The sequence below is a fragment of the Aspergillus brasiliensis genome, assembly GCF_001889945.1.
Source record: "Aspergillus brasiliensis CBS 101740 unplaced genomic scaffold ASPBRscaffold_5, whole genome shotgun sequence".
Taxonomy (NCBI): domain Eukaryota; kingdom Fungi; phylum Ascomycota; class Eurotiomycetes; order Eurotiales; family Aspergillaceae; genus Aspergillus; species Aspergillus brasiliensis.
The window spans coordinates 1,229,626-1,256,454 of record NW_027137446.1 but is presented as its reverse complement, the minus strand read 5'-3'; the positions used below and the strand labels follow the sequence as shown (position 1 = coordinate 1,256,454).

Genomic DNA, 26,829 nt, shown 5'->3' with positions numbered 1-26,829 from the left:
GAAGGAGTAGAAGGAGTAGAAGGAGTAGAAGGAGTAGAAGGAGTAGAAGGAGTAGAAGGAGTAGAAGGAGTAGAAGGAGTAGAAGGAGTAGAAGGGGTAGAAGGAGTAGAAGGGGTAGTAATAGTTGTAGCAGTAGTAGTAGTTGTAGCAGTAATAGTAGAGATAATAGTAATAGTCAAAGGAGTCGTAGTAGGAGGAAGAGAAGAAGTATTCGCCGGAGTAGTGAGAGTAACGGTAATGGTGGTAGTAATAGTCAAAGAAGACGGAATGTAGTCGTGATCCATTTGGAAAGGTTCTCGTTAATCACTGGCCTGGGAAATGGTCTGCTGAAGGAAGTATATCAGTGAGTTCAAGAGTTGTTCTCCTTCATGAAAATTCTCAGATACTTCTGACTGCTCGACGTAACTGCTACCTTGCTGATGACTCTGTATGCAGTCAAGTCGGGAAAGTCATCCCGATGCCTCATTTTGACGTCTTGTCTACCCCCTCTGCTGCCTACTCGAACCTATTCTCAATCCCTCTCCTATGCCACTTCAGAGTCACAATATCACCTATCTACGCAGAACGAACTCTTCAATTTCCAAAATGGCCCCAATACTCACATCTGTGGATATCCTGCCCCTCCCCAACGTTAAGAGTGAGAAGGAAGAAGCAGATAAACCTGTGATAGAGTACGACTACTCCTTACTCAGAAGATTAATCAAAAACAGCTCTTCATCCTTCTCATGTGCCGGATCCATCCCAGTCACCACCAATACCACTTACAAATACTATGGCCGCGTCCCTACCAAGTCCCAGCCCGTCAGCATCTTCTGGACTTCGAAAGACTCAGTGTCGCAGAAGCTTGTTCTTCCTCTTGGCGAAAAAAGAGGACGACTCTTCTGGCACTGGGGCTCTGCAACAGCTTATCAATGACTGTGCCCCTGCCACATTTGGCAAGAATAACGAGGACGTTCTAGATCCTACTTATCGTAAAGCCGGAAAGCTGGGACCTGCTCACTTTGCCACTTCTTTCCATCCGGCGGACTTGGGTATTCTTGATGAGATCGAAAGAAAACTGCTTCCTTCGTTCAATGTTGGTACTAACAGGACATTGATCGCGGATTTATACAAATTGAACGTTCGTCTTACTTGTTTCCCGTTACGAGTGGTGATGGAGAGAAAGGGGGAAGGTGAGAGTTTACTGACCACGATGACAGATTTACTCCGGCCCCGATGGCTTCTTCCGGAAGCACATAGATACACCTCGTAGTGCGAATCAAATCGGCTCGTTGGTCGTATGTCTGCCTTCCCGATTCACAGGAGGCAACCTATATGTGCGACACAACAAGCAGGTTCACGATTTGGACTGGAGCCCAGTCAGTTCCTCGACTGTTTAATGGGCTGCTTTTTACAGTGACTGCGAGCATGAGATTGGGCCTGTTACGGAGGGAGAGCGCATTACCTTGACTTACAACCTCTATGCTGCAGATGCCGGTATAGGACGTATCGTTTATGATTTGACCCTTAGACCACGGGTGGAACCACTCCAGATGGCTCTGATGAAGATGCTGGACAGCACTGGGTTTATGTTACAAGGTACTTCTCAATACTATATCTCTGTCGGCAATCAGTGACATATCTGACCATTTGACAAGGTGGTATCCTCGGAGTCTTCTGCGCCTACGCCTATCCCACCGCGTCTCCGGTGGCTTCATACAGCATCGATCTTGTACTGAAAGACAGCGACTATCTTCTCTACTCGGCTTTCAACTCATTTGGTCTAGAAACAACCGCGCTTTCGGTTTCTAGCACCGGGGCCTGGTATGACTATATTGTGCAGCGCGCACATGTCATTAACATCCCGACTCGGATTGAGAACGACATAGAGGCCAAAGTACAATCCCCCAGGAATGTCCTTGTATACTTGGGTCTATAACATATGCTAACAGAACGTGTCCTCCACAGGTGGTGGCAAGTGAGGCTTGGCCATCCGTTACCCTTCCAGGTGTCACATGGGCGAATGAACAGAACCGGGACGAAATCACACTCATGCATCTTCCTCGTGGAATTGGGGCTGCTGCTGCTGCTGGGAAGGGTGGTCCTAGGCCCGTGGCTTTTGGCAACGAACCTCCAAGTCCTCCCTATGGAAACGACTCCCCTGACGATATAAGCCCGGGAAAAAATGATAAGTCGGCGGTACTACAGTATGCGGATGGCGCTATCTTCGTTTTCATTCCACCATGGGGGCAACGATTGTAGCTGTAGCTCTTTGTCTCTCACAAGATCAAGAGAAGCACGTTGAATGGAGATAAGAGGATGTGAGAAGATGAATGAGCTCAAGCTTCTTAAGATAACTTAGATAAGCGGATTAGTTACTAACGAGTTAGTTAGTACTTGATTACACGTAGTACTTGAGTATACAAAGTCCAAAAATCTACTTACTAAACAAGTAATGTACATCCCTTACAGGACGCTTTATACTCCGTAGATCCCAAGAGAATGCAGAAGTAATCTGACTCAGTGATCAAATACATGTCATAGCCGATTGCCCCATTAAGTCATGCATGACTCGAGGAAAGTAACTATAACCTGGTATATATTATTGGTCGGATATAATATGATATCCTATTATATTATGTATTGTAATACCTACTTCCATATAACTACTTAGTACTCCGTACTAAAAGCAAAACCACATCTTCACAGTTAACTATTAAGCAGTACTCACTCAGACTTACCAACCACTAAGTAACTAAATAACTACCAACATTCAATTTCCGTGTTACTCGCTTCTTTTCTTTCCTTCTATATCTTACACACAGAGACCACACACGCCCTTATTCAAAGCTGTGAGATGGGGGTGTTCAATGGCGTCAATATCATACATTGTATTCACATGAGTAATACATACAATGTTCACTTAAAGTTTGGGACTTATGGTGAATTTGATTTTCCTGTGATGCGTAGGCAGATATAGAGATAAGAGATAGGAGATAGAGTGTAGCTCTCGGGTTTATTAGGTAGTTGCTTAACTGCTTAACTAGCTAGCTAGTTCGTTATGTGGTCGCTTTTATTACTTTTAAGCTTAGACTTCAAGCTAGTGATTGAATTAGTTAGTCTATCTTCGGTTTGGGGTTCTGCTACAGTAGAAGGACCTTGGTGGGTGCACTGCTGGTTTATCTTATCGGTGGCGAGGTCTAGAACGCTACAATTGACTATCTACGAGGTCTAGTGATTCAATGCAATGAGATCATGGCTCAAGTTACAGTCCTTGATTGCGCTCTAATCAAGTCCCTTCCCGTAAAAGTACATACATGCATGCCATGCTAAATGCCTCACAAGTGCATCCTTCGTTGCCTCGTAATGACATTCAATCATGATGAAAACAAGCGTCCGTCCAGGTCGTCCGCTTCTGGCGATTAATAGGAAGTCATAATAAAACAGTCCGAATCGTGTCGGAAAGAATCGAAAGGGTGAGGCGGAATAGAACAAAACTCAGATCGCTCATCTACCCACGCTTTGGGGGGATAGAAAGGGAATATAAACTCAAAAAAGCCATGCATCCTGTAAATGTACCGAAACTCCGCCTCCTTCTGGGAATAAAAAAATAAACATGCCGTAGTCTATGTCAAGTCCTGTCCATGTACCGGAAGTAAACGCCGAAATGATGTCAATCATGTGAGGGTTGTAATTGTCACATGAGACTGCTGACTGCATGCGGTGATGCAAATCGATATCGCGGATAACGGTTGAAATGCTCCGCTTTCAAATGATTTGAACGAGTAATGTGATTGGCCTAGATGCAATAATGCAGCCAATAAGGGTATGCCGTAGATCAAGTGTGGTTGACAGGCTAAGCGATCACCGGTCGGCGAGGCGCAATGGGGATCGGCTTGGGCCCCGAGGAGATATCCAAAGTGGACATTCCCAGATCGCTGTCCTCGTATTGGCGCGAAGCCTTATCTTGCGGTTTCTCCTTGCCACCAGCCACTAATGAAGATTTCCGTGAAGCAGTGGCGCTTTCTTCGCGCACTGTGCTGCACACGAATCGTTCTTCTGAGATAGGTGAGGCTCCAAACATCGTACCCAACTGCTGCAGGAGCGCAACAAAGTGTGCATGTATTTCAGCAAAGATGTATTGGTTCCCCACGATTTCCGAGAGGTTCCTCGCTCGAACTTGACCGGGTCGGCGAAGCTGTCCATCTGGGTCAATGGCGCGCCCTGTGAGGAAAGATGACACAGGTGTGTACTGTTTGCTCCCGCGCCGATTCGATGCGTTGTTCTGTTCATCACGACGCTTCTCTTCTTCCTGGTATTTCTCTGCGGAGTTGACAATGCCCGTAGCAATGCGGCCGAATGCGCGCCAGATCACAGGACAAGCACGGAATGCTCGTCCGGCATCCTTGCCTGCCAAAGCGACAAGGGCATAGCTGCGCCGTTTCCCGCGAGCCATGGGGTCGGGCAGACGAAAGATGTAAGCTATCGTATAGCCTGCGGTGGAATCGCCAAAACAGAGAGGGCCCGAGGAGAGACCGCGTGGTAAAAGTTCGCAACTCAATGTCCGGATTGAGGAACGTCGCAGGAGCGCGTAATCCGCCGGGTTGGGAGGTCCTCGCAACGAAAGATAGGTGAGAATATGGGTATGGCAAGAGGCGTCCGACGCGACGGAGGACGAATGAAGAGAGTCCGGGAATGAAGCATGCGCATGCGGGTCGTGTGTGGCGTCATCGTGGTCGGCGTGACTGGTCCCGCAAGAGTAGACCACCTCCCTCGAGCGCAAGACAGGACTACCATTCCTCCCCTTGCCGTCACTTCGGGCCGTTCCTGGCGCACCTGGAGGCAGCTGCTTGCTCACATCTTCAGGGAGAGTCAAGCTGCAACTGGCGCACGTGTCGCCGTCTGCGCCACCAAGGAAGTTGAGTTTTTGTTGAGTATCAGCCGGCGTGGCCTGGCCTTTGAGAAAATAGGGATGGTCTTCTATTCTGGGAGACCTGTCGGAGGAGTCGGGATTCTTTCCTGAGAGTTTATTTGGGGTGGTTTTGTGATTTGCGCGGCTCTGCAGGCCGTGAGATGAAACGGTGTCGTGGGAGGTGGCAGGGGTATCGTCGGGAGAAGAGTCAGATTTGTCGGGATAGCATTGTGAACAAGGGAACGGTAGGACCTGCGAGCAGATGATCGAGGTAGGACCATGCACCTCGCAGAAATGCGTCAAAGAAAGCTAGTCGAGGGAATGATGCGTTAGCTGGAGGATGCAGACAGGGATCGGGGGTGAGAAAGGATAAGCGCAAGAGTGAAGATCCCTGCCATGTCGCACGCGGTCATTATGCGCGCATTGCGCGGTGCGATGAAGGGAAGAAAAGGCCTAATCCAGCGCAAAGAAGCCCAAACGCATGTCCTCGGTGAGACATGAAGGTGCACGTCATGCTCACACATTGCCATCATCATTCACCGATGCGAACAGACACACCGAGGCACATGGGGGGGGAGGTCAAGGAAGGAAAAGAAAGCCACACTTACAATGAAATCCATATCCGTGGGAAATTATGGTCTAACGGAATCCAACAACCATATTAGAGCATTATTGCAATACATGCTTTCTCGGATAAAGAGTCAAGGTGACGATAGTAGTGGTGGTTTCGTGACAATGACGCAGAATAACCACCAGCAAGTTGAAGAGAGAGGGGGGAAAAACCGGGTATGGCTGGTGCAGATCCAGATCCAGACGGAGAAAGGGAAGGTTGGAATTGAACCACCCACAACAGAACAACGTTGGGGTAGTTAAGTAGTAGGAATTATCGCAGTAGTAGTTGTAGTAGTAGTCAGTGAAGCTGCAAAGACCAGCTTGCAGAACAAAGACGGTGTGGGGGAAGTAAAGGGAAAGGAAGGAAAGAAGAAGAAGAAGAAGAAGAAGAAGAGAGGGACGAGAGGGTAAGGGTAAGAGTATATATTAAGTGGATGAGAGAGAGAGAGGAAGAGAGGGACTGGACGAGTAAGAAGTCTACTAGTTCGTTTTACTCCAGACTCTATGGAGAGAGAGAGGCACAGATTACCGACTTTACTGGGAAGAGTAAGTAGTAGTATGAGTAGTAACTAGTAACTAGTGGAGGGAACAAATATCGGAAGGGGGAGGAAGAGGGAACAAGAGTAGCCCGGAAGTGGAGCGCTGCATCGGCTGCGTTATGGAAAAGGAAGAGGCAAGACTAAAGTGAGGGTCTGGCCGGGGCTGGCCTGGCTCGGGTTGGTAATTACCGTTTGGTATGGTTCGGTATGGTACTTTCCGGTTCCATCCCCTCCATCTTTTGCTACTTGATCGAGTAACTAGTTATACGACTATACTACTTACTCCTGCTGATAAGTCCGAGTTACTTACAGTGGTTGTATGTCTGTCGGTCCTTGATCTGCCTAACATAAGTGGTCAAAGAGAGCCCAATCATCCAATAAATCCAAGCAACTATCCGTTTACCAAACCTGCTGTGCTTCCAGTGGCTCTGGGGGCCAAAGCACACCCTCCCCTCCCTTTCTTCTGAGGATGAATCCCGGTTGGGCTTCAACTAGGCGACAAGGGAACTCACCTTACCGGAAATATAACTACTAGTAGTGGTTGTGGTGGTGGTGAAATAATTAACTGCCGGAGTAGTATCCAAATCCAAAACAAAAATAAAAAACATCCCAATAAACGATGACAAACCATGGAGGGGTCTTTTCCGACGGTAGTGATCCATTGCCCATTCCTGCTACTTGACTATCTACTTGGCATCCGCCTCTCTTATTACGCTTATTTATCTGATTCTCTTCTAGACGAATCGTCTGTTGCAGGCTGAAATTCACTAAGCTCCTAGTCTCCCTTCAGCCTGTCAGCGGATGGAGCCCGACAGAAAACGGTTCCGGCCTAATATGCGACTAGATTTACCCAGAATCCAGATGGAGTACGGGAGAGACACAAGCATGGGGAGGGATGACTGACTAGTGACTAGATAGTTAACTAGCATTCTGGTTCAGACGGATGGAGAGAAGGGGGCCCTAAACGGCGTCAGATCAATAGGAACCAGAATGAAAAGGATTATCCGCCCAATGTTCTGTCGATCATGGCCCTTCCTTTACCCTCCTTCACACACACATGGCCACATTTACCTACTACGATGCGTAACCATTCCAACGGTTTCTTTTCCAATCAACGATGGAATGAGGAGAAAGCAGCAAGGCGGACAAGAACCCCGGGTGTAATCCGGCTGTAAGGAAGCAGTCACGCAGAAGAGGAAAAGGTTTCAACCCCGGAGTTACCGAGTGACTTTTTTAGTTTTGAGGACTGAATGGACCAGACGAGTTGGTGACGCTGGCGGTGGTGGTACTATCTAAACCCAACCCGTCACCGCGCCCGATGGACTCGACCCAAACAAACTTCCGTACCCAATTTGACGGGACGGCGTTTGGCCGCTAAACCTGGATTTTACGCAATCGAAGGTCTGTAGAACGAGGGATGGAAGAAGTCAAATTATCACCTGCGCCATTTTTCCCTTTCCTTCGATTTCGTATATCCGGTGGCAAGGAGGATTGGTCGTATGCTCCATGATACTGTTACTCTTGTGATTGATTGTATATCCAAACGTGAGCATTCTAGGTAACTAGTAATTAGTTTAATTAACACTAGGTAGGATCTGACTCTCAGTCTCAGTCCCATCACTCTTCAGTTCCCCAGCATGGATAAACGGTCAGCAACCGAGCTGGTCGCTTCCGACCAGGAACTTCCCAATCCAGCCATGTTCGGCAAGGAACTTCAATTACAGGAATGCACCCATGAATTTATTTCTTTGTTGATCGCCCTTCTCAGCTCATTCTGCCTTTCCTCCCTCCCCTCCCCCCCTTTTTTTGGGACTTTTGTTTCTCTTAGCTTCATTAACCAAAAAGCAATGGGGGGAGGAAGGGAAAAGGAAAAAGGAACCAACCCGCCTGATCGCAATCATAGGGTCATAGATCCTATGTGCAGCAAATAATTGCCGCCTCCCATGTCCGAGGGTTCCGATACGAACCAGGGTCACACCTTGATCCCCCTTCGGCACTATCCCAGTTACTTACCGAGTGCAGCCCAGGAATCAAGTGGGGGGGATCCAGCATTAATCCCAGCGACTTAGTAGGGACTAGATACTAGATGGACTATTTAGTCGCATCGCGATAGCCATCCATACTCCATAGATCACTTGATGGTTGGGTAAGCTCCATAAGGCAGACGCAGACACAAAGAGAGAGACACGGGATGAGCATGCGCATCCGGAGCAATCACAGCCCTTCCATATAATCAGGATTGGCGCGGCTATCATCATACAGCGGAACTAAACCTCCATGGTGTCTTATCCGGAATATTGGATTCTCTGCAGGCAGCCTCATCCCGCTGTCAGCCACCATTTCCTCCCTTCCACCCAATTGAGTAAGAGCTCAGAAGCGAGGCTATCCCGCCGGTCACATGGACGATGATGAGGATGATGATGATGATGCAGTCTGAGACTCTTGAGGGGACGATCGGAATCCTTCCCATGCTTGAGTTTAAGTCTACTGTTCTACTATACCCACCGAGGTGTTGCGCCTCCCGCCCGACAACGGCCGTTATTCCTTTCTGGATGAACGAAACACACGGTGACCATTCCAGGTTTCGCCCTGTAGCATACTAGCAACTAGAGTACGCATGCAGATGCTCAGCGACGAGTCTTCGGGTCAGAGATCCGAATCACCTCCTGTCTATCACTTGATTCCTCAATCTTTGGGGTCCGGAGTTCCGGAGTATTACCGTCTGGGCAATGCAACAGCCTCCCTTTAGAGACAGACAACTTCACCTACTGCCCCGGAGCACAGTAAGATTGGGGGTTTCATCAGCACGAAGGAGATTCCCGACTACCTGATAACTACTTGTGATTTGTAGTTCCTCCGTGAACACCCCCAAAAATCATGGGCAGCCGCCCCGACAACGGCCATTTTCAATCATCGATTCGCTGCCTGCGCCCTTGTATGGTAAGCTTCTAGCGGAAGACGGTAATTCTCTAGTAATCAGTATCCCGCTACCACCCTTGGACACGATACGAGACAACAGTAACATTGAGGATGTGGGATACTTGCACCCAAAGTACGAAGGAGACAACTCATGTCGGGTCGAACCTTGCTGCGCGATCGGACCATCTCCAGCCAGCCGGATGATAGATCCAGAGAGCGACAGACTCCGGACGCAGCAATTGCTTGCCGCATGCGGAGTGCAGCCGCTGTGGGTGATAGTTTGAAGTGTACCCTGGGTATGGAGTACGTATATGGCGTACAGCAAGAACTCTATGTGCATACAGCCCAAGTATAGGATTCAGTCTAGTGTAGCGGAAGGATTTCCCTCGCCAGGCCATCTCAGCTTACAGCTTAAGACCCTCCTTGTGTCCCAAGCAACGGAATGTCCCAAACGGTCCAAACAATCCCCGAGCATCCCGCGTGTTTTAGACGAAGTTTCGCCGAACCGACATAACCATAACTTGTGGGGATTATTTCTGAACGAACGACCAGGATCAGAATCCAGCAATAGCCGCTTTGCGATCGGGGAGGAATTCCTGCTGCCGAAAGGAAGGATACTAATTTACCAACATCACGTCACAGTGCAGTAGGCCCAAGACGGCACACTTCTAGCCTACTACTATATGATAAGTGTGAAAGTTAATCCGCGTGCCTTGAAATCCGGTTAGATTACTACTGTACGGAGTATAGGAGGGTTGTGTTTTCTCTTATCGCAAATCCCAGCGATATACTTTTTGCCGGTCGCGATAGATCTCCCGCCGCGTATAGATCTATCAACCCGCGTTGTTTGTGTGTAACCCGACCGTGAGATTGGGGGAGGGGAGGGAGAGATACTACCGTTAGACAGGTACTAGTTATCTGCAACCTGCACATCCACAGAAACCTTCCCAGAATGTAGGATGGATCCCCTTGTTGGACAGATCATAAGTCCGTCATATTTTCCTCCGCATTGCAGGTCTATCCTGGTCCTTAGGATTCCAATGTATGTGCGAATACTTCCGAATGCGTAGCCTCTCGCTGTCTCTTGTCTCTTATCGTCTATCTTCAGCCTCGTGGCCTACGTCTGTACCTATCTCTCTATCTATTGATCTGACAATTCTTACATCCATCCATCCATCCCATTAATTAGAATAGTAGCTAACTTCCGACCCGATGAAACCCTCTCAAACAAACCCCCAAATAATGTAGCACCATCACAGCACAACACACCACGAATAATATTAATACTAATAGTAATAATCATAATACTCCATACAGTATACACAGGTACGGTAAGTACCAATACCAAGCAAGGCAAGCAAGCACACGACACACAACCACAAATCACACTGAACCTGCCCTTCTTTTTTTTGCCTCCCTTTTCCCCTTCCACTCTGCCGACCCATTCATCCACAACCCACCCACCATCCATCCACACCAGCCGACCCGACAAAATGAAACAAAGTGGAAACCGCCCGACGGGAGAAACACAGCTCCACTGTAAGCAAGCAAGCAAAGCAAAGCAAGCAAAGAGCGTTCCAGTTCGCAGCAGTAGCAGCAGCAGGTGGTGTGGTTCTTTAGTTCCCACAATTATAACCAAACACCACCCAAACCCTTTTCGATTTGGATTTTCTCTTATTGGGTGATGGGTTCTCCATCCACTCACGTCCTTTTCTCTTTTCCCTTATTGGGGATTTGCAACTGAACTCCACGTGGCTTCTGAGAGATTTGATTAGTAGACTACGTAGTTGGTTATTACTATTATTGTGGGTTTGGGTTGTGTTGTTTGGTTTAGTGGTTATGGGCACGGCGTGGTGGTGGTGTTGCTACCATTGTTCGTTCCTCTTCTCTATTATTATCTAGGAAGATGGTATATTGTATGTGAGCTATACAAGCTAGTCTAGTTACATAGTAAGACCTAACCCATTAAGCCGGCTAACAATATTTTTAATTATACCAATAGGAACCCCCGGAAGTAGTCAATAGCAACTGGCAGAACATAGCAGTCAAACAAACAAAGACAAAAAAAAGCAAAAACACACTCACTTAGTACAGAGTAGGTAACTTCCACGGCCCTTTCTACTGCAGTCTGCAAGAAATAGAAACAAGAAGCCAGCCACACTTGTCAACTTGTGTCAACTAAGTCATTCTGGTTGAGTAAGTAAACAAGGCTGCGTGTGTGCGTGTGTGTGGCCTGGCCTAGGCTTTTCTCTTTCTTTTCTTTCCCCGAGACTAACTACCGCATGTGCAAAGTAAAGTAAGCTTTCGACGGACGGACTCGCGTCCTTCCCCCTCCCTCTTTCTCTTAACTAGTTACTCTCATCACTCGTTCTGTCAGATCGCTTCGAGCTACGAAGTCAATAACCTGCCAGGAGTTGATTGTTCCTTGAATATTTGTGAACAAGTGGGTATATGTATAACAGCTGAGATTATTACTATCGATGAGATCAGGTTTAGTTTCCTTAGTGTAAACTACTTTGAGAAAGGATGGTTGTCCGAACCGTGCTCTCTCTGCTTTGCTCGGCTCAGAAACAAGTCATGTCTCAATGCGATCTTCACCGTTTTCTTCAGATATAGTAATTGAGTAGCTCATGATTAGTAGTGACTGCCACTGAGTGGATTAATTTAATTTGAATAGGCCAGACCAGGTTTTCCACCACCTCTTCACATGTCTACTACCAAGGATGCAAAGCAAGTAAGAAAGTAGTACTAATAGACTACATCTATAATCCTATAACATATAGCCTATATAGTACTATATACAATATAAATCAGTATCCTGAATAGCCAAATAAATTAATTAACTACCACCCAGAAATCCCGCCCGCTGAATAGCTAGTTAGTTAGTAGAGAAATTATTTGTCAACAGAATTACCCCCAACACAGCAAGCAACAACAGACCTAATTGTAAGCAATTGAAGGTCTGGACTGAGTAGATCTTGAGGGGTTTTCTTTCAACTTTCATCTTATTTATCATCATGATTATTATTGTTATGCTTTATGTTTCTTCCTTCGGGCCCTTTCCGTTCGTTACTGTTGGTGGGATTCCCATTTGACTGGAGCTACTACTAACTAACTAGTCTACTACTGACTAGTGGAGTGGAGGGGGGGGAATGGAAGGCAGAGAGGGGGCCAGTGCTTGGCCCGCCACCGGGCTTCCGGTGGGTGGACTCTTGTGTAAGCTGCTAGGCTAGGCTAGGCGGGTGGGTGGGTAGGTTTGGTAATTGATTTATTCATTTGGCATTTGATGTTGGTGCTATTGTTGTTGGGTGGTTAGTAGAACTATATTGTGGTGATTGTAGGGGTGTCTTTGTTTTGATGGCGGTTTCATTGTCCTGTGGCTTAAGGTGGGTGTGTGGGAGGAAATTCAATATGAGCAGGGGTTTACCGTTCATGTGTGGATGGAATATATAGTACTGGCACTTGTTATGTTGAATATTGGGGGTAAAGACTATCAGAGTGAAACAGACAGGATCGATTACTATGATCATAGAAAATGCATCGTATCAGTTCAAAAGAAGTCTAAACCATAGAACCGATCATCGTCCATGGCTAGCTAGAGTGTCAGCATCCCATAGTTATGAAATGAATGCCTTCTGCTAATGTGTACATTGCTTCAAGCCTGCTACATATACTTGATACAATATGGGATCATATATTCAGCAACAATCTGACACAGTGGCAACACAAAACGGCAACAAATGACTGCAATGGATACTCTGTTGGCGTTATATTCATTAGAGCGGGGGCAACCATATCCTCACAACTAGGATATCAGTGCAAGCCAGGAGCAGCGGAAGAAAGATGCTAGCTTGGGACCAAGCGATATGTATATATTCTCTTCGTAGAAAGACAATGAGTTCAATAGTTCCAACTTCTGTTATTTGACCAGCTTGCACCACTATAAGAGACCCTGCTATGCTGCAGTGGTCAATGCATCAACCATTGTCTGTGCTCAATATGCAGGATTACGCTTGAATGTACAACCTGCAGGGAAAACTATTCAATTGGAATAAAATTGAGATAAACGCCATTATACGTTTTACTCTGGACAGCACTACAGAATCGTTATTGAACATGTGACTTTCATCTACTATTGCCATATAGGTAAACCCTGCAGTAAGGTATACCTGCAATGTGGAATCATAATCAATCTCTTGCAAGTTGCAACACACCAGGATAGCCTTATCCTTGGCAAAATTTGGCCCCCATCCGCTCTCGGCCGAGTATCATGTCTCAGGAATATAATGTCAAAGACAGGATGTAATTCTTCATCCACAGCATGTTAGCTCAGGGGAAGAGCGCCGGGCTCATAACCCGGAGGTCCCTGGATCGAAACCAGGACATGCTACATCTTCTTTTTTCCTGTCATTTTTCTGGTAACTATTTCATTTTTTTGCGATTTATGCTGTCTGTGAATGATCATTCCTACTTTTCATCATGATTTTAAGTTTTCATTAGTGGTTTGTGCACCTAGCTCAACTAGTACTACAATATATATAACCCATACCAAATCACAACTACAACTACAACCCTAAACTGTATACTACCTCCCATATACTCCCTTGAAGTGGACACCATCCACCTAGTAGTACTAGTAGTACCACCGTGGTATCCCCAACAAGACCAAAATCTCTCCTAACTGAAAATACACTATCACCTCATCCTTCCCTCCTCCCTCAACATCCCCAACCATCGTAGGCATATCCGTCAGCCCCAGCGCAACCGCATTATCCCTAATCCCCTGATGAAAGTAGTAGGTTCATGGGATGGAGGTTTATGGGCATTATGGTGGGAAGTATACCGGCGTTGTTGAAGAGGTAGGTAGTTGATATGGAAGGGAATGGGGAGAGTGGTCGGTTAGTACTATGTGCTTGTAGGTATGGTCAAAGTATATATGGGGTATATGGATGAGGTCTCACCCGATTCCGCTGCTGGCCCTGGTGATGAAGAAGGTTTTTTGCTTTCATGCTTGATGGTATGGTTGGGTGTTGTTCGTGGGTTGGGCTGCCACTGATATACTTTGATAGGATGATAGTGGGTGGATAAATTGAGACCGGGATAGTGTTGGTATCAATGACAATGGCTATCAATAGATAAGGAGCTAAAGCAATGCTATTGACGGACTGGAGAATGTGGGTCGGGGAACCCCAGGTTCTTGATACATCCGGATATCCAGTGCTGAAGCTACTTGATTCTGATGTAACCGAATCAATATCAATGGGACATAGGATGATTCGGATTTACACTCAAATAAATTGTAACCGGAGTAGGCTATGTTTGTCACTGCTCTATTATCTGTACTCAAAAATGAACTTTTCACCGTCTAATATATACATGCAAGCACTGTTAAACGCCAAGTAATGCAATTACCAATCGCCTTCACTGTCGCTTCCAGGGTATGCCTTCTTCCGCAGCTTCCACAACGACTTCTCGCGCTGTGCTGCTTCTCGTTGCCTGCGGCTGTTGTCTTCAACTACCGTCATCCAAGGAACCTTGCTCGCGCGTCGGATCCTATCCTTCAGCACTTGCTTCTCCGACTCGAGAGTAGCGTCCTCCGCAGCGGCAGTTCCCTTATCTTTCTTGAGCTTCTCAATCAGCTCCCGATGGCGTTTCTCGGCGGCACGAGCGGCGTAATAATCCTCGCTAATGGCCCAGTTGGGGTTATCCAGCAGACCCCGCACAAGGACGATACTGTGTCCCTGCTCAAGAACGCCACGGAGAGTAGACCCGGTGATGGGAGTAACCAGTTCCAGCTGGCGTGAGGCCACATCCACAGAGCGAACAAGAGCTAAGCCCAAGCAGTGCGAGACTTTCGGGTCCAGAGGGTTGCTGCTCCCCGCTCCAACAAAGAGGTAAGGTAGGTCCTCGTTTGGTGTCCGCGTAATGCTGGATTCGATAGTCGAGGCCCCAACGACAGGAACAGCATCAGCCGAGTCTTGCATGTCAACATCGTGGTCCTCATCTGTTGCGGCATTGGCACTGTTCGCGAACATTGGTCCACTGTGTTGGCCCAGAATAGCGTTGGGGGATTCAACAGCCTCAACAGCGACAATTGACCCATCTAGGACCTCATGAAGAAGATCAGGATGAATCTCAGTGCCCATGACCATGATACCCTGAATACCCTGTTGTGGGCCCGAGTAGTGGACACGGAAAGGCTTTGTGCGAGAGAGGGGTTGCTCGTGCCACAGGGAGTTGTTGATGCCGTTTGGACGCGACATATGGAAATACGACTGCATTTGCATTGAGCGAAGCTGCGCGCTCGACCTGCTGACGAAATCGGTTGGCTGGGAGGGAAGAATTGTCAGAGGAATCTTGGCCTGGTAAGCTGCCTGGCCAAGAGGCTGGACAACTTCCGTCGGTCCCTTTTCGCTCATATATACAACGTCGGAGAGACCTAGCGATCTGACCAGCCAGGTGGCAACCTCCAAACCCAAGCCGAAGATCCAGCCGGGGTAGTTGATGATGAGAGGACATTGAGGGTAGCTCGCCTGTAGTGCCCGGTAGCGGTCCATGAGATCCATGGCGGCGAGGACGTAATGGTCGGGGTCTTCTTTGGGTGATGTAGCCCCAATATGATGGCTTCGAACTATCGTCCCGTCACGGGAGCCATCCAAAGACGGATGGGAAAAGGGAGGACCAAAGACAGGCGAACGGAGATGGACCAGATAGACTTGCCCCATCGGAGCGAATTCCGGCTGACCCGGGTCCAAGTCCAGGAACGCAACCCCGTCAGTGTTATAATAGTTGCTCTCCGTCTGCGGGGCTGGGCTGAGAAGGTGGTTCAACAGATAGCGACTGAACGTAGACTTGCCTGACCCCTTCGGTCCGCAAATGAGAGTCTTCAGACGTCCACCACGTTGAGACAGGGACTTGATAGCGGAGCTCCATTGCTTCTCGAGATGAAGTGGCCTCAGGTGGCGTTTCAGAGAATCATCCGCAGAAGTATACATCTATACGGCGATTAGTCACATTGCAGGCGACCAGCAGACTTTCAGCTATGCAACTCACCACTGAGAACGTCCTCTTGGTGGACTGAGGGGTGCCCTTGAGAGTGAGCTTGTCCGCGGTAGTATTCTTGCCATTCCATATCCGCTGATAGAGGGGAGAGAGTTCCTTGAGACGATAGATCCCACTGTGGCATGACTTGAACTCCACCTCTGCCTCGCCATTGACTCCGGAAACGCATTTGAGAACCGGCAGCGAGTGCGTCGAAGGCGCGTAGACCCGATACACCTGGGATGAGGGGTGCAGTTTCGCTCCCATCAAGCTGACCACGCCTCGTTTGACCCAAAGGTCATAGTGACCAATTATTGTCAAGCTCTATAGAAGAATCAGCATGTTGCATATACATTCAGCTAGACATGCATACCATCTTCTCCTTTATGCGGACACACAGCCTATGCTCATCACTGTAGACTATGCTGTTCTTGTTCAAGCGCGCTTTTGACAGTGGAAAGTCCTGAACCTGGACCGCAGTGTCTGCAGGCGACTCGTACCTAAAGATCATTAGCCTAAGGTCTGGTTTGTACTGCAAAGGCAATAATTACCCCTCCTCGTCATTCTGAATGGGTTCAAGCCCGATGACACCAGCATCTTCTACAGCGACTTCTGGCTCTTCCGACTCTTCTTCCGAAAGCGCCTGATCCTCAGTAGCCTTCGGAGCCCCCTGCTCGGGTACGTCTTTGTCGACTTTAGAAGGCTTCTCGTTGCGCGCCTTCTGCGTAGCCTTCTCAACCTTCAATTGTTCTTCCTTTCGTCTCGATGATCGCCTCGTTTGGACTCGATTCTCTTCGGGTGCGGCTGCGACGACGGGCTCTTCCAGCGAACGGCGTGCTCTCTTAGGTGGCGGCTCTACCACTGGTTCAGCGACAGCGGGCTTGACAGCAGCTGCGGTGGCCTGCGCCTGCTGCTGCCGGGCTTTGCGGGCCGCGAAAGCGCTGACCGGGGCTTAAAGAATCGAATGTCAGTATGCTTCTTGATGTACGGGCGCTTGAACCTACCTGCAGCCTGCGCCTTTTCAGCCTTGCGCTTCATGATACTGGCAGACGATTCGATCTCTCCAAAAACCAGCGACGTTGCGCAGAACCGAGTGCCGGGCGGCGGGACTACCAAAAGGTGAATATTTGAGGCCGCGGACTTCGCAGGTGGTCCGTGCTCCGCGGAGCAGAAAAAAAGGTTATCGCTCAAAAGTTCCGGATCGGCTTCTCCCAACTCGCAGTGACTCGCGCTTTGCGCTATACCCCAGGATTTTCTTCTACGACGTGCTTAGCACTCCGCTTGGGACTTTTCTCACCGGTACATTATATTTCTGGCGACATCAATCCAGCACAAACGTGTGATCACCCGGCGCTCCGCATCGCAATTCCGGAGCTGCTTTCCCCTCGAACATCCGCATACGAATCGCACCTGTCGATAACTCACAATGGCACCCAAATCCGACAAGAAGGCTGTGCAGGAACGCGAGCCTACTCCTATGAGCACCTCGTCTGCTGGCGACTCGTCTAGCTCCGAGGCTGAGTCGAACCAGAGCGGAAGCGATAGTGACAGCGATAGCAGCACTTCTTCCAATGAGAAGACTTCTAACCAGAAGTAGGACTTCTTAATTGACTCAAGTGAAAGGTTTCGTCAGTGATTAATGTGTGCTTGCATAGGACCTCCCGCAATGTATCCATAGCAGCACCCCAACCTTACAAAGCCCCGTCTGGATTCAAGTCCTTGAAACAACAAGCACCACCGAAGTCCAATGTCTCCTCTCTTCTATCCGATCTCCGCGGCAAGCAAGTCTACCACATTACGGCGCCAGACTACCTCCCTCTCTCTAAGGTCGAGGAAGTCTCCCTGGCCAAGATCATGCAGGGCAAGCCTGTCTTGAAACACAAGGGTGTGCAATACGGGATTCCGGTGGAAAGCCTTGCGCAACCGGACCTGGGTGGAAAGACGCTCCACCTGTACGACTCGAAGACCAAGACATACTACAGCACCGCCGCCAGCAATATCCCCAGCTACCACATCCAAGAAATGCTCGACATTCCCGAGGTTAGCGATGAGACCGTCGCGCAAGCTGTACAGGAGCAGATCAAGCCCCCGAGGAAACACCCCAAACACTTGAAGATGCGTTTCCGCCCCGTAGGAAGTGGCGTCGCACCCCCCGAGACCCTCGGCTCCAGTTCGGAGGAGTCGGAAGACGAGCAGCCTACATTCAAGGTCCCCAAGTCGCTGGAGAAGGAGCGGGATGAGAGGAAGCGCAAGAGCCACCCCACTGAGGCGGATGAGAGCCAGGCCGACGCCGCTGAGGTGCCTCGTAAGAAGTCCAGAAAGTCCGCTCAGGAGGGAGGTGAAGCTGAGGACAAGAAGAAGAAGTCCAGCAAGAGCCGGGAGGAGAAGAAGCGCAAGAAGTCCGAGAAGTCTACTTGAAGTACTTGATGATATTTCTTTCTTCTTTTCCTTTCATCTTTTTCTTTCATCAAAAGTTGGCAATACTAGATGGGATATATTTTTGCTTTTACTCTTCCGGCGTGTGGGGAGTGATTTCTGACGAGCCCGTTGAATTCTACGTTGCATGCCAGCCATGGGTGTGTCCGTTTGTACATAAGTCCAGAGTTAGATCTCATGCATAGAACTCGAATAGTGAGTGGTCCAATGCTTAGAGCAACTCTGTATCGCGCCCCAACTCGCAGCTCCAACGATTAGTAGGACAGCGGGCGGAGGTTAGCCCGGATGAAGCCGTCTCACTAGCACGGGCCTGCCTATCTAGACTCTAGAGGTCAGGCGTTTTTCGCGCTCGAGCAGTAGGACAGCACCGTGGTCGCAACTAGAATTCTCACTTGGCAACAGGGAAACAGGGAAGGTCCATGAGTTCCTGAACAACCAGACAATGACTATGCGAGCATAGCAATATCGGTCGGGTCGACTACTTGGACTGATGATTGATACTCTGGAGATGGATGGCCCAGAAGTGGAAGGCCCACCGGTGCCATTTAGTGTCGATCAACCCCGGCCTCTGTTTCGACCAAGGCTTGCTCGGCGTGGCCACTAGGCCCCCGTTCTGGAGCCTCGTGGATCGGACGGTGTCTGTCAGACTCAGGCTACTCTCCGGGTAGATCATCCCTACACCGTATTGTTCGGGGACACATCAATCCTCCTGATCGGCTGGCCACAAATGAATAGAAGAAGCATAGAATATCCTGGTTCTCTTGGATTCCCAGGGTCCCCTTGCGCCTGCACCGCCGCGACGGTGAGTCGGTATTTTTACCGATGATTACCATCTCCCAAATAATTAGCTAATAAGACCGCCCTATCAGCGTCGATCTCTGACTGGTTGCGGGTACTACCGCAATCACATGTAATGCTTTTGATTGGACACGCAAATACTCAGGCGGACAGCTGATACGGGCAAGTGACGCCAGACCCCCCAAATCAGTCGTTGGCTCATCGTTTCTACTTTACTACAGCCCATTCCATGCTGCTCTGCTTCTGCATCGCACAGGCTGCTGGCTCGACCGCTTAAGCCTTCCTCGCTCCTTATTTTTTTCCAGCTCCCTCCGAGCCATGTCTTAGTCTTTCTCTCTCTTCCGGCCATGGTTCGCAAGCCTCAGTCTCTCCTGCTCTGACGTTCCTCATTGTCCGGAACCGTACCGTTACTCCAACGGTGCTTATCGAACTTCCCAGCTGTGTGTGGACGTTGTGGGTGTCACATTTCCTCCTCGTTGCTTTTTCTTCTTGTCCCGGGAAAGAGCTCTTTCTATGCCCGATCGAGCTGGATCTAAGCTAATATGTATGATCATCGGCCTTTAGTCGAGTACCTATTCGTCCGCGGTCCCAACGTGACTTACACCTACTGACTTCCCTGTAAACCGTGAAGCCCGGATCACACTTCAGCGCTGTCATCTGCTCGGGTTGCCCTGGGTTTCGCCGTAACCACTACTTCCCTTGAACCCGGTTCATTCCCGCTCGCTTTGTCTTACACCTTTCTTCCTATGTACCGAAAATGCGACCCTTTATAGATGACGCAAAGCGGCGGGTTGACCGTAGGCTCAGCGCAAGCAGGCAGTCCATATCGAATAGCCGCATGTTCTCCAGTGTTCTGCCGGAGCGACTAAGAGATGATGATGACTCGCAGGTGGATTTCAGTGCTCCCCCGGGCGGTATGGGGCCTCGAGAGGGTCATATGCAGTATATGCACCAGTCTATATTCGGCATGATTGCTGCGGTGGGTTCGAGATCGGGATTCCATGCGCGCTTCGACGAGTCGAGTGATAGTGATGGGGAGGATGAGAATCGTGCTCGCAAAGACACCGAGAACTTGTCTGCTACCGCTGGTACACTGCCAAAGAGGAGCGGAAATGAGTCGCCGAGATTATCACCCAAGCCGCAGAGCCCGACCCCGGAGCGCGGGCGTCGCCATCGACGAACAATATCCGATAACAAGCTATTGCGCCCGTTCAAGTTCGGTTCAAAACAGAACAAAGGCCAGGAACCGACTATACAGTCCGAGCCTCCGACGGAGGATGAAATGTCCCGAGCCTCCACTCCTAAACGACCTCGCAGTGCCACTCCTAGAGCCGCCCCTGTCCTTAGTCGCATGGTTGAAGCGCGGGCTCTGTTAGATACGGAGGATCCGACTAAAAGCGCCTCGTCTACTACGGAAGAGAATCGTGACGAGGGTTCTAACCAAAAATCCGCATCGGCACTTTCTCTGCGGTTAAAGGAGATGTTCGGTTTCGAGGCACCAGAGAAGGTCCTTGTTGAGTACGCATGCTCGTTTTTGCAAAGCATGCTATTGCAGGGGTATATGTATGTCACAGAAGGGCACATTTGCTTCTACGCCTACCTCCCTCGGAAGTCTACCGTGGCCATCAAGTCCGGCTACATCTACAAACGTGGTCGAAAGAATCCCAAGTACAATCGGTATTGGTTCTCGCTAAAAGGCGATGTTCTCTCATACTATGCAGATCCGTCGAAGCTGTACTTTCCCAGCGGTCATGTTGATCTCCGCTACGGGATTTCAGCTTCTTTAGCTGAGCCCAAGGACAAGGGGCGAGAAGTGAAAGACTTTCAGGTCACCACCGACCAGCGAACCTACTACTTCAGAGCCGATAGCTCTTCGAGCGCCAAAGAGTGGGTCAAGGCGCTGCAGAAGGTCATATTTCGCACGCACAACGACAAGGGCAGCGTCAAGATCTCCTTCCCGATTGAGAGTATCATCGATATCGAAGAGAGTCCTATGGTAGACTTTGCCGAAACTTTCAAGATTCGGGTGTTCGAGAGTGAGGAAACCTACGCTATCGATGAGTACTATTTCACGTTTTTCAATGATGGTCAGGATGCATTCAACTTTCTGAAGGGACTCGTTGCCGACACGCCTATGAAGCGATCGCAGCAGACCTTATCACCACAGCCCGAACAGACAGCTCGTTCTCGTCGCACTCGGGGCTCTCAAAATAGGTGGTCGATCACCAGCGCGACGAGCCAATCTCGGGGCCTTGGGAAGTCTGGCAATCGACGACGAAGCGCAAGCACGGGACAGTTCAGTTTCGGGCATGATGCCCTGAGTATGTCTCCACCGATGAGACAACAGGACTCGTCCTTGTCCTTCGGAAACTCCTTTGAGCAGGCAACTGAGGCTTCCGGCATTCTGCAGTCTATGACGGATACCACCGAATCAGCCAGCCAGATACTGAACCGAAGCGATGTGTTCCAGTCACCTACGATCCGTACATTGAGACGAGGCCCTTCGGGTGCAGAGAAGGCTGTTCGTCGGCACTCAGATGAGACAGCGCGGTCGGTGCATACGCAAACCAGGAATGGACCGGAGATCCAGTATGCCGCGAGCGAGTCTGACCGTGATACTCAGAGTCCTTCTGGACTTCACCCTTCCACTCCAGCCTTGAATGAGCTTGTTCGGGCGGGAGTGTATCCCCTGCAGCGCGCAGCAGGATTTGCAGAGTATTTGAAGACACGATCGAAACAGATGAGCAACTTGCTGGCGAGTGAATCAATGGGCTACCTAGAGAAGGTTTCTGGGATGTGGGCCGGTGGCGGCAAGCATTACGGAGAATCCGAAAATATACTCGCAGATGACCAGGCCGTCGATCCCGAAGATCTTGAGGCTGGTTGTAAAGACGGTGACCGGTTCCGTGAACATTTTGCTCTTCCACCAAGTGAAAAGTTGCAGGCATCCTACTTTGCATGGCTGCATCGGATGATCCCCCTGTACGGCAAGATCTATATCAGCCAGAAGAAGCTGTGCTTTCGCAGTCTCATGCCTGGGACTCGTACGAAGATGATCCTTCCACTTAAGGATGTTGAAAATGTGGACAAGGAAAAAGGGTTCAATTTTGGCCGCCATGGGCTTGTGGTCGTTATTCGAGGCCACGAAGAGTTATTCTTCGAATTTGGCACCGCTGATATCCGAGATGATTGCGCTGTCACACTGCACAAAGGCCTTGAGTCTATGAAGTTTATCATGGCGTCCGGAATACTTGCAGAATGCGAGGAGAAAGATGAGTCTGAGTCAGCCAGAGCAGAGCACCGTTTGCTGCAAGAGGCCAGGCTGGACATCACCGGTATGCACGGTTCACGCTCGGCGATGACTGAATCCAACGAATTGCATCCCATCTTTGATGACCCTCGCGCCTCCATCATCAATTTCAAGCCCACCGAGTCCCTGAGGATTACGTGCCTTACAATAGGCTCCCGTGGTGATGTGCAACCGTACATCGCTTTGTGTAAAGGCCTTCTTGCCGAAGGGCATCGACCCAAGATTGCAACTCACGCGGAGTTTGAACCGTGGGTGAGAAAGCATGGCATTGACTTTGCGCTAGTTGATGGAGACCCCGCCGAACTTATGCGGATCTGTGTAGAGAACGGAATGTTTACCTACTCGTTCTTCAAGGAGGCCACGGCAAAGTTTCGGGGCTGGATTGACGATTTACTGTCTTCTGCGTGGAGAGCTTGCCAGGACACGGATCTGCTCATTGAATCCCCAAGTGCGATGGCCGGGATACACATTGCGGAGGCCCTCCGGATTCCGTACTTCCGCGCCTTTACAATGCCTTGGTCGAGAACACGGGCATATCCCCATGCATTTGCGGTTCCCGAGCACAAGATGGGCGGTGCATACAACTATATCACCTATGTCATGTTTGACAACGTCTTTTGGAAGTCGGTTGCAGGACAGGTGAACCGCTGGCGGAAGAAAGAGCTGGGCTTGAAGGCAACCGGTCTGGATAAGATGCAGCCGAACAAGGTTCCATTCCTCTACAACTACTCGCCCACTGTGGTGCCACCACCGCTGGACTATCCAGACTGGATTCGCATAACGGGGTACTGGTTTCTTAGCGAGGGATCTAACTGGACCCCTCCAGCGGAGCTGGTCGACTTTATCCAACGTGCTCGCAAGGATGATAAGAAGCTTGTTTACATTGGGTTCGGGTCGATTGTTGTGTCTGACCCTTCCGCTCTCACGCGCACCGTCATAGAATCCGTTCAGAAGGCCGATGTCCGCTGCATCCTGTCCAAGGGCTGGTCTGATCGTTTAGGAGACCCGGCCAGTGCCAAGTCAGAGGTCCCTCTTCCGCCGGAGATCTTCCAGATCCAGTCGGCACCTCACGATTGGCTATTCTCGCAGATCGATGCTGCCGCGCACCATGGCGGCGCTGGAACCACGGGAGCCAGTCTGCGTGCCGGTGTTCCCACCATTGTCAAGCCATTCTTTGGCGACCAGTTCTTCTTCGGAACACGAGTTGAAGACTTGGGCGTGGGTATCTGTTTGAAGAAGCTGAACGTGACGATGTTCTCACGGGCTTTATGGGAGGCTACCCATGACGAGCGAATGATTGTTAAAGCCCACAAGCTAGGAGTGCAAATTCGAAGTGTAAGTTGGATACCGTCTTGTGATGTTATCCCGCTAACGATTGAACAGGAGGACGGGGTGGACACCGCTATCCAAGCGATCTACCGTGATCTAGAGTACGCGAAAACTCTGGCTCAAGCGCGCTCCAATGCATCCTCGACGCCGTTCTCTCCCACGCCGTCGGCGAAGACGGTGGCGGAACAGGAAGCGGACGACGACGTACCCGAGGAGGAGTGGACCATTGTCGAGGACGATACCGAGTTGGACATGAGGCCGAATACCGCTTGATGTGGATAATATGACTGCGTGTTTCTGACGGACTCGAAGCGAAGCATGAACTGCTGACTGATGAGATCCGGTCGTATGACTTACGAATTGTGGAATTTTCTCTGTTCGATGATATATGGTTTTAATATTGCTTTCGATTCGGCTTATCACTTAGGGATTACATGGGTCTGTTTTGAGAAATATCTGCTGCGATTGATGATTCACGAGATGCACAGCTGCTGGCATGGCCTAATATATTTCTAATCGATGTTGAGCTAGTGTTGGTGTTTGTGAGCATGCGAGGTTCATACTATGTTTATTTTTCGGCGATTATAGATTATATAATGGCACTGGCGCAATGGACATTACTGTATGGTTTCATACTTGCCTTCGTGAACTTTTATCCATGCCTGCTTTTGACACTAAATACATACAAAAAGGGTAGTCGGCGACAAAACCAGAAACAACAAAACAGTACATTAACATATCGTATCTCTATAAAAATGATACTTATCAAGCGGCCTTCTCCGCTTCCTCATCCCCTTTACCCTCGGCCTTTTCTTTGCGTCTCTGCACCACATCCCAATTATAAACCCGAGCCGTCGCAACCTCCAGCGTCTACACAGCAATTAGCATGAGCAATGATCCACGTTTCCCCACCCCAAACCCCCAGAGAAAAGATCCCAAAAAAAAGGAAGAAAAGAGAAAGACATACCGTAATCTGCTCCCTCAAAAACTCCAAATCCTCCTCACAATTCGCCAAGCTCTTCTCCGCCGCGGACAACTTATCAGCCAACATACTCTCCGCCTCCTCAATCGGGTACGCCAGCATGACATTGGCCCCCAGCCAGAGATACACCTCCTCCGTGTCGGCAGGCGACACCGTCGCCCTTGCGTACAACGTATCGTTCAATTCGAAGTTGGTTTCGAGAGGCTTATCCGAGGCACCATCTCTGCGGAGTTTCAGGAACCGCACCATCTCTAGTGTCTTCTTGATGTCCGGGATCTTGTCGCGTAGACCCTGGCCGCGTCGCTGCGTGTTGACTTCCATGAATTGGTACTTGGAGATCATTTCTTGGAAGGATCGTAGGGTCGGCTCGACTTCGCTCCGCGAGGAGACGTAGTCGGCGACATTGTCGACGAAGGGGGCGGCGGGGATGCCGCGGGGGTTTGTGGGGGGTGTTACTCTGTTATTCCTGGGGTTAGTGAGGGGTTGTGGTTGTTGTTGTTGTTAAGGGGGGAGGGTGAAGGTGGTTGTGGTTGATTCCGGAGTTGGGAGAGAGGAGGGGTGTATAAAGATGAACCGGGGGATGGATGGATGGATGGGGGTGTGGAATTTTCAGTGTTTTGGACATGATGTACTCACGAGGAAGTCTTCTTGTCTGCCATGGTGAATGAGGTGGCAGACTGGTCGGGATATAAAATGTAAAAGAAGATGAACTGCAAGCCGCGGAGGAGAGCGAGAGCGAGCGAGAGATGGCAATAATGATAATGATGGAGTGGGGGAGTTGATTGCCTGTTTGGGAATGGTGCCATCTGCGGCGATCTTCATCCATCAACATATCTATCTATCTATACCTACTTCTTCTTTCAAGTTAACCTCACCTCGCACGATCATACGAACAGAATGCTATAGGGGTGGGTATAACACGCAATGGTCCTCCTAACAACAACACCCTCCATCCTCGCCGCCATCGAGGCCCTTCCTCCGGCCTCGCGCGATGACTTCTCCCTCCCCGATACCTTGAACCTGGAGGACCCAATCTCCCACGACCAATTGATCAGGATAGCTCGCTACTTCCGACAATCAGATGCCTCCAACACCCCTGCAAATACCGATAGGAGCAGAACCCTGGATTCTCTCCTCCGCGGAACTAAAGTCTACGTTCCTCCGCCGCCAAAGAAACCCGAGCCGGTAAACACCTACTTATCTCCAACACCCCCAACACCGTCCGCCGAAAGAATACACAAACTAACAAACGATATAACAAATATAGACCCCCGAATACCTCGCCCTCAAAGCGCGCCTCCTCGCCGCCGCCGAAACAGACGCCTACAACCGCATGACATCCTCCTCTCCATCCCTCTTCCCTCCATCCTCCAGAACCCCAGGAGCAGCGCCATCAATCTTCACTTCCTCAACACCAACCCTCGAAGCACTGCACAATAAATCCAACAACAATGACAATGAAGAAACAGACCCCCTCACCCCCGGCCTCGTGCTGAATATCTTCCTCTCCGTCCTCATCACCGGGTTCAGCGTGTACTGGGCGCTGCGGAGTTTCCGGTCCCCTGAGATATTAGTCTCTACTGTTGCAAGGGTATGGAGGGGAACGGGCACAGGTCAAGGGGTATCAGAGTCGGTCAAGGTGTTGGTGTCGTTGGGGGCGGCGGTGGCGGTGGGGGTGGCGGAGGTGATGATTTATGCGATTTATTTGAACAAGGTGGAGGTTGCAAAGGGGAGAGAGAGGAGGGTGAAGGAGAGGAAGGTAGTTGTGGGGAGTGAGAGGGTTGGTGGGAAGGTTAGGGATGAGGGTGAGGATGGGGTGGAGAGGGTTGGGGATGGGGATAAGGAGGAGGTCATTTGGGGGAGGGGAGTAAATGGAGGGTTGAGGAGGAGAGTGAGGGAGAAGTGGGAGGAGAAGGAGAAGGATATGCAGAGGGATGGACGTGAATGAACCACCTCTACTATTAGGGTTGAT

At 49.7% G+C, this 26,829-nt stretch overlaps 8 protein-coding genes and 1 non-coding gene across 9 annotated transcripts; 5 read left to right on the top strand and 4 right to left on the bottom strand.

Moving 5' to 3' along the window:
* Nucleotides 1–585: 585 nt before the first annotated feature.
* ASPBRDRAFT_54535 (2OG-Fe(II) oxygenase) lies at nt 586–2,241 on the top strand (the record flags this gene model as incomplete). Its single annotated transcript, XM_067627249.1, has 7 exons — nt 586–606; nt 673–846; nt 872–1,120; nt 1,200–1,373; nt 1,407–1,578; nt 1,638–1,876; nt 1,948–2,241. 7 exons carry the CDS (start codon nt 586–588, stop codon nt 2,239–2,241), a joined length of 1,323 nt encoding a protein of 440 aa, XP_067479978.1.
* A 1,594-nt stretch (nt 2,242–3,835) lies between these two features.
* Nucleotides 3,836–5,511, bottom strand: ASPBRDRAFT_195403 (folliculin domain-containing protein; the record flags this gene model as incomplete). The annotated part of the gene is made up of 2 exons (XM_067620860.1): nt 3,836–5,200; nt 5,500–5,511. 2 exons carry the CDS (start codon nt 5,509–5,511, stop codon nt 3,836–3,838), a joined length of 1,377 nt encoding a protein of 458 aa, XP_067479977.1.
* A 1,294-nt stretch (nt 5,512–6,805) lies between these two features.
* ASPBRDRAFT_672969 (uncharacterized protein) lies at nt 6,806–7,741 on the bottom strand. The gene is made up of 3 exons (XM_067628865.1): nt 7,643–7,741; nt 7,482–7,544; nt 6,806–7,365 (listed from the first exon to the last, which is right to left on the bottom strand). Exons 1-3 carry the CDS (start codon nt 7,658–7,660, stop codon nt 7,276–7,278), a joined length of 171 nt encoding a protein of 56 aa, XP_067479976.1. The 5' UTR covers nt 7,661–7,741; the 3' UTR covers nt 6,806–7,275.
* A 5,538-nt stretch (nt 7,742–13,279) lies between these two features.
* On the top strand, nt 13,280–13,351 carry ASPBRDRAFT_t140. The gene has a single exon. It is a non-coding gene; the product is annotated as a tRNA-Met (tRNA).
* An 889-nt stretch (nt 13,352–14,240) lies between these two features.
* grc3 (putative RNA processing protein Grc3) lies at nt 14,241–17,102 on the bottom strand. Its single transcript, XM_067619825.1, has 5 exons — nt 17,007–17,102; nt 16,554–16,953; nt 16,376–16,502; nt 16,015–16,326; nt 14,241–15,956 (listed from the first exon to the last, which is right to left on the bottom strand). The coding sequence occupies exons 1-5, from the start codon at nt 17,038–17,040 to the stop codon at nt 14,370–14,372; spliced, it is 2,460 nt and encodes an 819-aa protein (XP_067479975.1). The 5' UTR covers nt 17,041–17,102; the 3' UTR covers nt 14,241–14,369.
* A 126-nt stretch (nt 17,103–17,228) lies between these two features.
* ASPBRDRAFT_65056 (DNA-directed RNA polymerase I subunit RPA34) lies at nt 17,229–18,668 on the top strand. Its single transcript, XM_067628508.1, has 2 exons — nt 17,229–17,595; nt 17,658–18,668. Exons 1-2 carry the CDS (start codon nt 17,429–17,431, stop codon nt 18,418–18,420), a joined length of 930 nt encoding a protein of 309 aa, XP_067479974.1. The 5' UTR covers nt 17,229–17,428; the 3' UTR covers nt 18,421–18,668.
* Nucleotides 18,669–19,746: 1,078 nt separating this feature from the next.
* On the top strand, nt 19,747–24,458 carry atg26 (UDP-glucose:sterol glycosyltransferase). The gene is made up of 3 exons (XM_067627331.1): nt 19,747–19,780; nt 19,868–23,881; nt 23,930–24,458. Exons 2-3 carry the CDS (start codon nt 19,994–19,996, stop codon nt 24,146–24,148), a joined length of 4,107 nt encoding a protein of 1,368 aa, XP_067479973.1. The 5' UTR covers nt 19,747–19,780; nt 19,868–19,993; the 3' UTR covers nt 24,149–24,458.
* Nucleotides 24,459–24,674: 216 nt separating this feature from the next.
* ASPBRDRAFT_42448 (tubulin-binding prefolding complex subunit PAC10) lies at nt 24,675–25,574 on the bottom strand. The gene is made up of 2 exons (XM_067624809.1): nt 25,494–25,574; nt 24,675–25,314 (listed from the first exon to the last, which is right to left on the bottom strand). Exons 1-2 carry the CDS (start codon nt 25,514–25,516, stop codon nt 24,714–24,716), a joined length of 624 nt encoding a protein of 207 aa, XP_067479972.1. The 5' UTR covers nt 25,517–25,574; the 3' UTR covers nt 24,675–24,713.
* A 207-nt stretch (nt 25,575–25,781) lies between these two features.
* Nucleotides 25,782–26,805, top strand: ASPBRDRAFT_54529 (TMEM199/VMA12 family protein; the record flags this gene model as incomplete). The annotated part of the gene is made up of 2 exons (XM_067627248.1): nt 25,782–26,042; nt 26,125–26,805. 2 exons carry the CDS (start codon nt 25,782–25,784, stop codon nt 26,803–26,805), a joined length of 942 nt encoding a protein of 313 aa, XP_067479971.1.
* Between the last annotated feature and the right edge of the window lie 24 nt (nt 26,806–26,829).